The following is a 13,745-nucleotide window of genomic DNA, read 5'->3' as shown; positions in this document are numbered from 1 at the left end:
CTTTGGAAAAGGACAGATGAGAAAAAGCAACTGGGGACAACTAAGGTTTTGGATAAGCTATTTTTAATTGTGGTTAAAGCAACATACTTTTTGGAATTCTGAATTGTGCATGGCTGTGTCTTGAGTGTAAAACAACAAAATACTGCAGTTTGGGAACTGAACTGAAATTAAAAAAAATACAAAAATAACTTTTTGGTTTGAATGGATTCACTTTTCTTTGCTGTTAGTAGAGAGGGACTAAAAGTGGCAAGACATTTCGAGCAAAGGAATATGGTAGTTTAGAGGCAGTACATAGCCTTTAGACATTTCAATAAGTTCAGTGGAATGACACAAATTAATGACCATGGTCCAAAACTTACACTCTAGATACATTCGGCTCTTTCAAGACTTTCCAATATTTGCAGCAAGAGCCTTTTGGCTGTTTTTCAGCAATATGAAAAGAGGCACTTTTATTTGTATATGATAATAAACATATTGTGGGAATGTATAAGTTGCATAATGTTGTATACAGATACAGTATGCGTATTACTCTGAAGAGTTATTATGTTTCATAGTGTATAGTCTAGTATAAAATAATGATATATTTACAGTTATTCATCTTTCAAAAAGTAATGTCTTGTCCCTTTATAAAACACTATAAGAACAAACAAAACTCCAGAAGGCTTGAAGATACTTCTTGGTCCATGACCAAGGCAGTCTTTAGTAGGTGCTTCTTGGTCCATGACCAAGGCAGTCTTTAGTAGGTGCTTCTTGGTCCATGACCAAGGCAGTCTTTAGTAGGTGCTTCTTGGTCCATGACCAAGGCAGTCTTTAGTAGGTGCTTCTTGGTCCATGACCAAGGCAGTCTTTAGTAGGTGCTTCTTGGTCCATGACCAAGGCAGTCTTTAGTAGAATATATTGTAAGCTCACATTGATAGTCATTCTGAGTGATAACCTTATGCCTTGTAGTGATGAGCCCCTGTTCAAAGTGTCAGAGGCAATAGAGTGTTGTACACATTGTCAATGTGACCCAGGTAGTAGTCAGCTGATCCAGGTCACATGTCTGTGAGCTCGGTGCAGGTGACGATACGGAGGGTGATGGAGCCAGGCATCTCGTCGGCCATGGCTCTGCCGCTCTTCCTCAGCTGGAGCCTCTGGGGGTTGGTGGAGTCCTTCACTGAGCCTGTCAGAACCACCTGGCCCAGGAACTGGTGCTTCACAGCATTACTGTTCCACACCTGGGGAGGAGGACAGGGAGGGGGGATGAGAATGGAAGTGGAGGCCATTTAAGACCAAGGTTTTGCGTGAACACTATCTGACCATCCATTGAAGACACTAAGGGCATTATTCAATCCGTAGTGCTGAAGTGCCACATTTAAAGGCACTGTTCCTGCGTTAGCAGAAACTGCCTTCACGGTAATCTCTGCAAATGTCGGCTCAACTTTACATTTCAAGCGCACTGTAGTGCTGAACTTCAGCGACACGAATTGAATCCAGCCCTAACTTCAGACATCTAAATGTAACAATTCACTAGTCAGTTTGTCCTCCCAGCCCATTGGTAGTGATGCTCTTTGACCCCCATATACCTTACCTCCACAGTGATTGGCTTTGTGGGCTTCTTCCTGTAGAAGATGGCTCTGGTATCAAACACCGGCATCACGGTGTCCGCCTTGACTGTTGACCGGACTGAGGAGCCCTCACAGGATACGATCACATATGGATCCGCACCTGTACAATGAAGCAGCATTAACCAGCCATTAGACAATGCTGAATATACTCCCAAAATGTCAAAAACATTTTGACTTATGTTTCCCTGTAATGTATGACATAGTTTTAATTTGAGGTTGTGGAGTGTTCTCTCACCCCCTGTGCGGTCCTGGTTCTCCAGCCCCTCTGCTCCGTGGACATAGATCTGGGACACGGCAACAGGGTAGCCAGTCAATTTACTCCAACACGTCATCCTGGGCTGGTGTTCTGTCAGCTCTCTGAGAGAGAGATCATCTTATACCTTTACAGTAATGCTAAAGTAATGGTATGCTGCATAGATAAGATCTCATACTGAAGTGTGTTACTATGTGTACAGGTCTATTTCCAGTACCTGCATCCTGAGTCTACGTTAGTGTAAACACGCAGCATGAACTCTCCCAGAATCTCAGGTTTGAAGGTGGAGGGGATGATCATGTAGCGACCCTTGGGGAGCGTGGCCCTCATGAACACCGTGCGGGCGTTGATGTACGTAGTAGTTTGCACGTTAAGTTGGGTGATGATGTCATGCATGCGGTATTTCCTATTCAGTTCAACCTTAAATCAAAAGAAATATTTTTTCACCATGACTGTTCCCCAGTGTTTGTTGTTACAGCTTGATCAGATCTAAAATATTAATCATTTAGTGATTACAGGTCGTTGAAAGTTTGTGTCCCTGATATGAACAAGCCAATGTGGCATTTATAAGTAATGTCTACCCATTATTGTAAACACCCTCTGGTTTATTTGCTGTTTGTTCAACGGATGAAGAGGGAAAATTGAAATTCCACTGATTTATCAAAATTCGTGTACAGCGGGGGAAGCCAAACATGTGGCGCAGAGAACTTCTCCGCTAAAATGAACTGAAGTTGGACCAATGCCCAAGATGCATACCCTGTCTCTTTCACAAACCCTCACTGGCCCAGTCTCTCACCCCAGTCCCACTAGTCATTCTTAGAGGATGTTAATATGAACTACCTTGAAGACGGCGAAGCCGATGGTCAGGTTCTCTCCCTGGCCGATACGTCTGTGGATCTTCATGTCTCTCTGCTGTAGGGAGATCAGAACCTCATCCACTTCCTTGGTCACCTCAAACAGGTACTGGGGGTTCTGCAAGAAGGTATGTTTGTGGTTCATGCAGCCTCCACAGCGGTTGCGCAGAGGTTCTGCATTCTTGGTCCAACTCCCCAAAATCATCACTTCGTTCCATGTCTTGTCGATGGTGAGCAGGGAGGTGTTGATGAGACGACAAACGTCTGCATCTGTGAAGTACTTACACCAGTCTCTAAACTCCATCCTTTGAAGATACAGTAGCGCACACACACAGAGACGCAAATTAACATAGGTAGACAGATAAAACATTCTCACACGTTGAACAGAAGAGATAACAGCCTTTAATTGTTTTTTTTACACTCACCAGAACTCCCCATCATCTTCCACTGTGATGCCAAGCTTATTCCTCTCCATGCTGCCAACCTTTTTCCATTCCGCTGAACTGAAGTAGGAGAGGGGGAGAGGGGGAGAGGCAACAGGAAATAGAGGGAGGGAGAATGAAATAATGAGTTGATGAGGTCACCTGTGCACTGAAGTGTGGAGAGGTTGAACAGTAAGCGAGCGGGGAGGATATGTCCTCCTCACCTGTCACTCCAGGCTCCGTTCCACTCAATCTTTCCCCAGGGGTTCCTCATGCGAATCAGGGGGATGGTCTCGTTCTGGAAGTAGGCCATCAGCCCGTGGCCCAATCGTACTTTCTTCACGGAAGTCACTGAGTAGGCATGGCCCTTCACCAGCCCACATGCCATCCGTGCCTCAATTTCAGAAGGAGACGCCTAAAAGAGGTCCAAGCACAGTAGTCAGTCATTTGTGTCTACTAAACACAATTACCTGTGACTATAGTGTGCTGACCAATTGAAAATTATCAATTGAAAAGACAGACCTTGATGGAGCAGCTGATTATTCCATCCCTGTCGTAGACTTTGAACAGGTCCTCAAACAGTTTGTCCATTCTCCCCTGGTCTTTGTGGAAAGCTTCAGCCTCAAGGTTGATGGCCTCTGCCACGGCTCCACTGAAATCCACCACCGCATCCCCAGTGTTGCCCCCGTCTAGTGACTCATAGCAGCCAGAGAGCCTGGAGACAAGAGGAGAGAGAAGAGAGTCCGGAGAAGATACAGAGAGGTTAGAGGGTACGAAACGCTATGATTTATGAATCAAGGGTTGAGAAATGTTAGAGTATACATACTTGGCATAGGCTTTCTCAAGCAGGGCACTCCAAAACTCGTTTTTGACTTTGGAGTGGCAGTAAATGAGCTCTCCGTTGATGCTGGGCAGGCGGTCATCCACCACCACGTCCACCCACTCCCCAAACACCCAGAACTGGAAGTGGAAGATGCCAGCGTAGTTCTCCGGGTGCTTGGAGTCCCATTCCTGCTCCTTCCAGTCAGGAATGACCTGTCAACACAAAGGGCTTCACAGTGAACAACATGTCTAGTCAAATGTGAATAGTTTTAAACTTGGGTGGTTTCAAAAATATATATATTTCACCTTTATTTAACCAGGTAGGCCAGTTGAGAACAAGTTCTCATTTAAAACTGCGACCTGGCCAAGATAAAGCAAAGCAGTGCGACACAAACAACAACACAGAGTCACACATGAAATAAACAAACGTACAGTCAATAATAACACAATAGAAAACTCTATATACAGAGTGTGCAAATGAGGTAAGATTAGGGAGGTAAGGCAATAAATAGGCCGTAGTGGCGAAATAATTACAATTTAGCAATTAAACACTGGAGTGATAGATGTGCAGAAGATGAATGTGCAAGTAGAGATACTGGGGTGAAAAGGAGCAAAAAAGTAAATAACAATATGGGGATGAGGTAGTTGGATGGGCTATTTACAGATGGGCTATGTACAGGTGCAATGATCTGTGAGCTGCTCTGACAGCTGATGCTTAAAGTTAGTGAGGGAGATATGAGTCTCCAGCTTCAGGGATTTTTGCAATTCGTTCCAGTCATTGGCAGCAGAGAACTGGAAGGAAAGGTGGCCAAAGGAGGAATTGGCTTTGGGGGTGACCAGTGAAATATACCTGCTGGAGCGTGTGCTACGGGTGGGTGCTGCTTTGGTGACCAGTGAGCTGAGATAAGGTGGGACTTTACCTAGTAAAGACTTATAGATGACCTGGAGCCAGTGGGTTTGGCGACGAATATGAAGCGAGGGCCAGCCAACGATAGCATACAGGTCGCAGTGGTGGGTAGTGTATGGGGCTTTGGTGACAAAATGGATGGCACTGTGATAGACTGCATCCAATTTGCTGAGTAGAGTGTTGGAGGCTATTTTGTAAATGACATCGCTGAAGTCAAGGATCGGTAGGATAGTCAGTTTAACGAGGGTATGTTTGGCAGCATGAGTGAAGGATGCTTTGTTGCGAAATAGGAAGCTGATTCTAGATTTAATTTTGGATTGGAGATGCTTAATGTGAGTCTGGAAGGAGAGTTTACAGTCTAACCAGACACCTAGGTATTTGTAGTTGTCCACATATTCTAAGTCAGAACCGTCCAGAGTAGTGATGCTGGACGGGCGAGCAGGTGCGGGCAGCGATCGGTTGAAGAGCATGCATTTAGTTTTACTTGCATTTAAGAGCAGTTGGAGGCCACGGAAGGAGAGTTGTATGGCATTGAAGCTCGTCTGGGGATGACCGCGGCAGCTTTCCAATCTTTGGGGATCTCAGACGATACGAAAGAGAGGTTGAACAGGCTAATAATAGGGGTTGAAACAATTGCGGCAGATAATTTTAGAAAGAGAGGGTCCAGATTGTCTAGCCCAGCTGATTTGTAGGGGTCCAGATTTTGTCTCTTTCAGAACATCAGCTATCTAGTTTTGGGTGAAGGAGAAATGTGGGAGGCTTGGGCAAGTTGCTGTGGGGATGTAGGCAAGTAGTATCTTTCCCAGCCAGGCTTGAAAAAGGGAAAGTTGAATGTTTCTGAATGGTAATGGTCATTTAAGATGGAAGGATGACACTAGTTTCCTTCAATGGGAGTGAAAAGCCCCTCGGGGGAATTCCTCAGGTGAACTAAGCTACGTCCCCTCTTGAGTCAGGTATCAACAGTATGGAATGGCACACAGACATCCACCCACATACTTCATAGACATTAGCTGCTCAATTTGAGTCACACATTAGGAATGTGACCAAAATAACTTTTTACCACCTGAGCAACATTGCTAAGGTGTGTCCGTTTCTCAGTCTGATACAGAGACTCATCCATGCTTTTATTACAAGCAGGCTTGACTATTGTAGTGCTCTCCTGTCTGCTCTACCCAAGAAAGCCATTGATCAACTACAAAACATACAGAATGCTGCAGCACAGGTACTGACCAAGACCAGACGGAGAGCACATACTACACTGGTTTTAAAGTCTTGTACTGGCTGCCTGTGAATTTTTACAATTCAATGTACGATTCTTCTATTGGTTTTTAAATCAACCCACGATTGTGTACACCAAATACATATCAGACATGCTTTTGAGTTATGGACCCAGTAGGTCCCTCAGGTCCTCTGGCACTTGTATTTTAACTATCCCAAAGCCTAGGACCAAGAGGCCTGCCAGAGAACCTGAGGGGGGCCAAAACTGTGGACATATTTAAAAGAGATCTTAAAACACACCTTTTTAGCTTTGCTTTTCCTTAAGGTGCTTTTTAGTCTTTCAGTTGTTGTTATTCTTTAGTTCTGTATCCTCTTACATTTGCTGTGCAGTAAATAATTCTGTTTTTATTTTCACTGTATTTTTTATTCGTTTTTTTCCTGAGAAGTGCATTGCATTGCATCTGAAATGTGCTATATAAATAAAGGTTGATTTGATGTGTTCCTTCACAAACAGCACCATGTATTCCCCTATAAGGTGACTGTAAAGGAAATACACACATAGTCTGCTCTTGTGACACTCATCTCAGACTGTATGACCAGACAGGAGGAAACCAAACTCACCTTCTGCCAGAGGTCTGGCTTCAGTGCCAGGCAGGAGCATGCCGCCACAAACCAGCAGTTACCCAAAAGCCCCTGGTTCAGGTCATGGGAGCTGATGCCCTCCACAAACAGATGAGGCCCATCACTGATCTCCTGTAACAGAGAAATAAAATGTTGTTGACAAGTTATGATGAGGGGTGGTAAAATGTGAAATTGTGAGGTAAAATGTTCCATGTGAAAAATTGAAATACCTTAGAATGTGCTCACTAATAAATTATGCTTGTAACAATAGTCGCAAATCCTTGACAAATAGTTCTGGCTTAGAGCACGTTTTCTTTTTAAATGAGTTGGAACTCTCTTGAGGTGTACTGTTGTTATGAATAAGAAATTGTGTTTTCTCTTCTTGTCACTTGGGCAACATGCCATATAGATGCAGGATCTTAATTTGATCACTCTTTTGTTGTTGATCATTTTCCTGCACAGCAGGAAATGCAAACTTGTAGTGTATTTGAGATTTTAAAAAAGGCTTGTAAAGTTAGTCATTTCCACTTTGAAATGTCAGACCTGACTTACCCTAACAAAACAATATATCAACCCATACAAAAATACATTTATTATAATGTTTGCCACAGGATAATTCACATTTCCTGTTGCTGCAGGATAATCTTCCTGCTGTATTAAGCTGGCTCAAATGAAGATCCGACATCTGTACATAGAACAGACACAGTAACACATTAAGCAGAAATATAACTCCAGCTTTCTCCATTGAACAGAATGGCAGCTATACAAAGATAAATTTTATTTTATTTTTTCTCTTGACAGTATTGAAACACATGTTCTGTCATATATCTCACACGCTATGTAAAGTATACACTTTGAGACACTTCCCAGCACCACCCTCACCTCAGTTTCACACCACAGTTTGCTGTCTGTCACCACAATAAGCATTGTGGATGACATTTAACCTTTAACACAATCCTCAGAGGCAACCACTCAAAAGGCATTGACCTTTGAAGTACTCCATCACAAATTATTGTATAAGTCTATATAAAACCTGGCAGACAACACCTTTCACAATACCTATGTATGGCCAAATATAACACAGTCATACTGTTTTTATATCAAAGTCGGCACACATGAAAGTTCAATCATAGACATGACATGTTTATATTGCACAAGAAGAAGGTCATGCTCTGATCCCAGAAAGCGCTCTATAGCACTTTTATAAGCTTACATTTTTACTAATCAACAGCAAACTATAAATTGGTCTTTTAAGCAATAACATTTCCTAAAAACTATGAGGAAAAACATGAACATTACAAATAGTTTCAGTGAATCATTAAAGCTTGTGACATTCTATTTCATGTTTAGTGTTTTTGCATACAGATTCTGCTTTTGGTATTAAGCTAATAGAGGAAAATAAAGTACAAAGGTGCTCTGTTTGGGCGTCTGTCACTCACCCGTGGTCTCTTCCATTCCACCATACCAGGAGGTGGTTTCTTGTAAAACAGGGATGCATTGGTGACAGGAAACTCTGGATCCTCAAACAGTTCCTTGTCCTCCAGACATTTCCTCTTCAGCTCAGAGTAATGCTGGTTCTTGTATGAAGTGGCCGTGGAGAACATGGTTCAGACGCTGGAACCTTGAAACTACAAAAACTGACCACAGAAGAAGATGTCCTGTTACTTTATAGGCAGACTACCAGGACAGTCCTTGTCAGCTTAGGATCTATTATTGTTCACCTTTGACTCTGGGTGTCTGGACAAGAGCTCAGCATACCCTACAGGAGGGAGAGGAGTGGAGAGGAGTGGAGGGAAGAAAGAGATGGAAAGAGGAGGGGAGGGGAGGAGAGGAGGGAATCGCGCCACAAAATCCACGGCCCTTGCAGAGCAAGGGGAACAACTACTTCAGGTCTCAGAGCGAGTGATGTCACCGATTGAAACGCTATTAGCGCGCACCACCGCTAACTAGCCATTTGACATGGGTTACATGTAGTCTCCCACAGGGGCCAACCAGGCAACAAGCTGGCCTAGAGATAAATATATCCAATAACCAATATGCAAATTATGCATATTTAAATAAATTCAAGTAGAAAAACAGTCTTCTACGAACAAAATCTACAAACAACTACGCTACATCACTTTAAAAGTTACAGTCAACCATAGATTTTACTGTACTCTGACCACAAAAACAGCAAAAGTCTAAACTTTTCCTGGTTTTGTGATGGGAACATCCCATGGGGGATCAAAAACATCTGATCAAAACTGCTATCCTTTGGGAATATTCTGATATTCTAACTCTATGACCAGTACAGTCTCTTTACTCCTGACCCCCGACCCCAGAGGTCAAGCTCTTTATAAATAAGATTAGATTTTATATAGAGTCTGTCTGCCAGTGCAGTTTCGTACATTTGCTGTCTGCCATGAATAACACAGACACAAATAATTCAATTCCAAAGGAATTCCATTTTGTGGCCACTGGAGAACAGTCAAGCTCTAAACTCCCGGTCTCTAATAACACTTTTCCCAAAAACATTACACACTTTAGGAAATGCCTCTCAGAGCAAGGCCCATTTGGAACACAGTGAGAGGCAGTTCACGACGAAGTTGTCATGAGGATTCTGACAGTTCATTATCATCATGGCCAACTCTCTGCTTCCTTCAGTTTTCAGTCAGAACATTACGTAGAAATGGACCCATATCCAATACACTAGAATAATTGGTGGGGAAAAATGTGAATGTTTTTCTCCTCTGTCTTTCTCTCCCTCTCCTGTACACTCTCTCTCTCTCACTCCTTCACACACAGAACAACCACATTCTATGTCTCTTCCTCAAACTATTAAAGCAAAGAGAACTCCTTACATGTATCACATTTAAGGATCTAGAAGAAAAAGCCCAGTAAAAGTGTCTTCGTACCTCCGTCGTAGCGCTGTGACAACCGCCTCCTCCAGGATAGTGAAAGAGAAGGGTGTTTCCACCAGGTCTTTGTACCTGTCTTTCTCCCCCTTCCCCCTCCCCCACCCCCCCCCCCACCCCCCTCCCCCACAACATCTCTGCAGTGACCCAGTTTAGTTTCTCTTGTTCATGCTCAGGGCCACACCCATATCCCAGGAACAAGTGTTCTACTTCACACAGTGAATGTCTGTGTTCACTTACTCTGTCAGTGGGTTACTATCATGAAATGAGTGTGTGTGTGGCTTTATTGATTGAATAAGTAACTGTGATGTGAGTTTGCCATGCAGTGTTGATCATGCCTTCGTGATGTCACTTCCTTGTAGAAGAGTCCTTCCTCGGGTGCACACTGACGTGTCTGTGTATGTTTATACCACGTGAAATTTCAGTACCTGACTGACGAGCTCCAACAGGTTTTTCTGTGTTTGGTGTGAATGTCGTTACTTCAGGGGAGAATGAGGAGGGCGGAGTATCGCTGTTATAATTTCCACAGCTGTTGGGTTTATTGTAATAATGGTCTATGTTAGTGTACGCTGATAAAATAGGCTTAGACTCAATGGTCACCAACAATGTACTAAAAAAAGCTGTTGCTGTTTAAATGGTAAGGTCACCAGTATGCATCATCAAAGGTTATGTTACTAACAAAGTTAGAACAAGAATGGTGGCAAAACTACAAGCTGATAATAACTGCAGCAATTAAATGTTAAACTCTGTCAATATTTATAACCAGAAAACATTCCAGGTGTGTAACCAAATGTAGTTCTCCACAGTGTGTGGCTCTTACCTGTGCTTGTCCTCCTAAAACTCTGAAAGAAATCCTAAAGTTCCTTATAAGGTTGCAAAAATGCCCCCTCTGATACACCTTGGGAAGATCTACTGGGACGTCACACTAAAGCCAAAGGGTTGTGTCCTCCTGTCTGTCCCCTTCCTATGACAACGGTCTGCAGCACGTAGGGCTCCCAAAGGAGCAACCAAAAACACACAGCAATGGTATTTCCACTCCTAACCCCCAACACACTCATTAACAAACAGAAAAACCCACATTCCCTGACGCACACCAAAAACCGGTCTGACGAGTGGTTCATTAGGGCAGAATGCAAAGTGCAAAGTGCTGGCTCCCAGTCTCATTCCTTTCTAGTGAAGTTCGATGAGAGATATGTTATCCACTGCATTCCTGGAGCCGTTAGGCTCTCCAAGGTGCAGAGGAGAGGAGAGGAGAGGAGAGGAGAGGAGAGAGAGAGAGAGAGAGAGAGAGAGAGAGAGAGAGAGAGAGAGAGAGAGAGAGAGAGAGAGAGAGAGAGAGAGAGAGGTGGATGGGAGGAGAGGAGAGGAGAGGAGAGGAGAGGAGAGGAGAGGAGAGGAGAGGAGAGGAGAGGAGGGAGGGGAGGGGAGGGGAGAAGAGAGAGGAGGGGACAGAGGAGAGGAGAGGAGGGAAGAGGAGAGGAGAGGAGAGGAGAGGAGAGGAGAGAGAGAGAGAGAGAGAGAGAGAGAGAGAGAGAGAGAGAGAGAGAGAGAGAGAGAGAGAGAGAGAGAGAGAGAGAAAGAAAGAAAGAGGTGGAAAGAGGAGGGAGAGGGGAGGAGAGGATAGGAAGGACGAGAGAGGTGGAAAGAGGAGGGAGAGGAGAGGAGAGAAGAGAGGTGGGAAGAGGAGAGGAGGGAGAGGAGTGGAGAGGAGTGGGGGGAAGAGAGAGATGGAAAGAGGAGGGAGAGGAGAGGAGAGGAGAGGAGAGGAGAGGAGAGGAGAGGAGAGGAGAGGAGAGGAGAGGAGAGGAGGGAAGAGGAGAGGAGGGAGAGAAGGGGATAGGAGGGAGGGCAGAGGAGAGGAGGGAGAAGAGAGGAGGGAAGAGGAGAGGAGGGAAGAGTAGAGGAGGGAGATGAGAGGAGGGAGATGAGAGGAGAGAAGAGGAGAGGAGGGAATAGGAGAGGAGTGCAGGAGAGGAGGGGAGGGAAGAGGAGAGGATGGAAGAGGAGAGGAGGGAGAGGAGAGGAAGGAAGAGGAGAGGTGGAAAGAAGTGAAAGAGAGGAGGAGAGGAGGGAAGAGGAGAGGAGGGATAGATGGAAAGAGGCGGGAGAGGGGAGGAGAGGAGGGAAGAGGAGAGGAGGGAGAGAAGAGGAGAGGAGGGAGAGAAGAGGAGAGGAGGGAATAGGAGAGGAGTGGAGGAGAGGAGGGGAGGGAAGAGGAGAGAGTAGAAGAGGAGAGGAGGGAGAGGAGGAAAGAGGAGAGGAGAGGAGGGAAGAGGAGAGGAAAGAGAGGTGGAAAGAGGCGGGAGAGGGGAGGAGATGAGGGAAGAGGAGAGGAGGGAGAGGAGGGAAGAGGAGAGGAGTAGAGGAGAGGAGGGAATAGGAGAGGAGTGGAGGAGAGGAGAAGAGGGAAGAGGAGAGAATAGGAGAGGAGAGGAGAGAGAGGTGGAAAGAAGAGGGAGAGGGGAGGAGAGGAGAGGAAAGGAGAGAGAGAGAGAGAGAGAGAGAGAGAGAGAGAGAGAGAGAGAGAGAGAGGTGGAAAGAGGGGGGAGAGGGGAGGAGAGGATAGGAAGGAAGAGAGAGGTGGAAAGAGGAGAGGAGGGAGAGGAGTGGAGAGGAGTGGAGGGAAGAAAGAGATGGAAAGAGGAGGGGAGGGGAGGAGAGGAGGGAAGAGGAGAGGAGGGAGAGAAGGGGAGAGGAGGTAGGTCAGAGGAGAGGAGGGAGAGGGAGGAGGGAAGAGGAGAGGAGTAGAGGAGAGGAGGGAAGAGTAGACGTAGATGAGAGGAGGGAAGAGGAGAGGAGGGAATAGGAGAGGAGTGGAGGAGAAGAGGGAGAGGAGGGAAGAGGAAGGAAGAGGAGAGGAGGGAGAGGTGGAAAGAAGTGGGAGAGGGGAGGAGAGGAGGGAAGAGGAGAGGAGGGAATAGGAGTGGAGGAGAGGAGGGGAGGGAAGAGGAGAGAATAGAAGATGAGAGGAGGGAGAGGAGGAAAGAGGAGAGGAGAGGAGAGGAGGGAAGAGGAGAGGAGAGGAAAGAGAGGTGGAAAGAGGCGGGAGATGGGAGGAGATGAGGGAAGAGGAGAGGAGGGAGAGGAGAGAAGAGGAGAGGAAAGAGAGTTGGAAAGAGGCGGGAGAGGGGAGGAGATGAGGGAAGGGGATAGGAGGGAGAGAGAGAGAGAGAGAGAGAGAGAGAGAGAGAGAGAGAGAGAGAGAGAGAGAGAGAGAGAGAGAGGTGGAAAGAGGAGGGAGAGGGGAGGAGAGGAGAGGAAGGAAGAGAGAGGTGGAAAGAGGAGAGGAGGGAGAGGAGTGGCGAGGAGTGGAGGGAAGAAAGAGATGGAAAGAGGAGGGGAGGGGAGGAGAGGAGAGGAGGGAAGAGGAGAAGAGAGAGAGGAGGGCAGAGGAGAGCAGAGGAGAGGAGAGGAGAGGAGAGGAGAGGAGAGGGGAGGAGAGGAGAGGAGAGGAGAGGAGAGGAGAGGAGAGGAGAGGAGAGGAGAGGAGAGGAGAGGAGAGGAGAGGAGAGGAGAGGAGAGGAGAGGAGAGGAGAGGAGAGGAGAGGAGAGGAGAGGAGAGGAGAGGAGAGGAGAGTTTGTAGGAGGTAAAAGTCAGGTGGGAGGAGAACTTTACTGCCACTCTCTGTTTTTAGTTTAGTTTAGTTTATTAATTCGACCATTTAAAAAAAACAAGCACACATAAAACTTAAAAGCCATACATGCACATGAATAAAATCATCGAGGATAACACACAATAAAGTCTGGGACATATTTCCATTGTGGTCCTCTTGAGACAAGATGGCTATACAAGATCGAACACAGTATGGCAGTGAAATAATAAAACAAAAACTTGATCAAAGTACTAGTGGGAGCTCGTCCGGCTGGGCGCTACTTGTCTCTTCTCCTGATAGGCCCATTCAACAATAGTTAGCATACCTGTTAGCATACCTGTTCCATTGTTGCGGATAGAGCAGAGCTAACAGTCCCATGATACTCCACAGCTGTTTGGATGAAACCACAGAAACTAGATTTACCTGCAGGATTGCCTTTATGCTTCTCTATCGAGATGTCATCAACCGAAAGATACTGTGAGCACTGATAGACTTACAGCAATACAGTCTGGTTCCCTTCAATGTTTCGTCATGCACCTGTAGTCTGTAAAACT

General features: G+C 45.6%; 1 protein-coding gene across 1 annotated transcript; it reads right to left on the bottom strand.

Annotated features, from left to right (window-relative positions):
- Window positions 1-9,676, bottom strand: LOC120021472 (calpain-5-like). Its single transcript, XM_038965247.1, has 12 exons — window positions 9,599-9,676; window positions 8,144-8,341; window positions 6,705-6,836; window positions 3,963-4,171; window positions 3,659-3,851; window positions 3,361-3,551; window positions 3,140-3,217; window positions 2,701-3,019; window positions 2,078-2,280; window positions 1,843-1,964; window positions 1,571-1,707; window positions 1-1,217 (listed from the first exon to the last, which is right to left on the bottom strand). The coding sequence occupies exons 2-12, from the start codon at window positions 8,306-8,308 to the stop codon at window positions 1,035-1,037; spliced, it is 1,932 nt and encodes a 643-aa protein (XP_038821175.1). The 5' UTR covers window positions 8,309-8,341; window positions 9,599-9,676; the 3' UTR covers window positions 1-1,034.
- Between the last annotated feature and the right edge of the window lie 4,069 nt (window positions 9,677-13,745).

This window comes from Salvelinus namaycush, chromosome 26, assembly GCF_016432855.1.
Source record: "Salvelinus namaycush isolate Seneca chromosome 26, SaNama_1.0, whole genome shotgun sequence".
Taxonomy (NCBI): domain Eukaryota; kingdom Metazoa; phylum Chordata; class Actinopteri; order Salmoniformes; family Salmonidae; genus Salvelinus; species Salvelinus namaycush.
Note: the sequence above shows the minus strand (reverse complement) of the source record. Positions and strands in the feature narration are given on the sequence as shown.

Coding starts and splice junctions, on each gene's coding strand:
- LOC120021472 (XM_038965247.1), bottom strand. CDS start 8,308: ATGTTCTCCACGGCCACTTCATACAAGAACCAGCATTACTCTGAGCTG. Junction 4,172..6,704: donor AGCCAGACCTCTGGCAGAAG/GTGAGTTTGGTT, acceptor TTGTGTTGACAG/GTCATTCCTGACTGGAAGGA. Junction 1,218..1,570: donor CAAAGCCAATCACTGTGGAG/GTAAGGTATATG, acceptor CCTCCTCCCCAG/GTGTGGAACAGTAATGCTGT.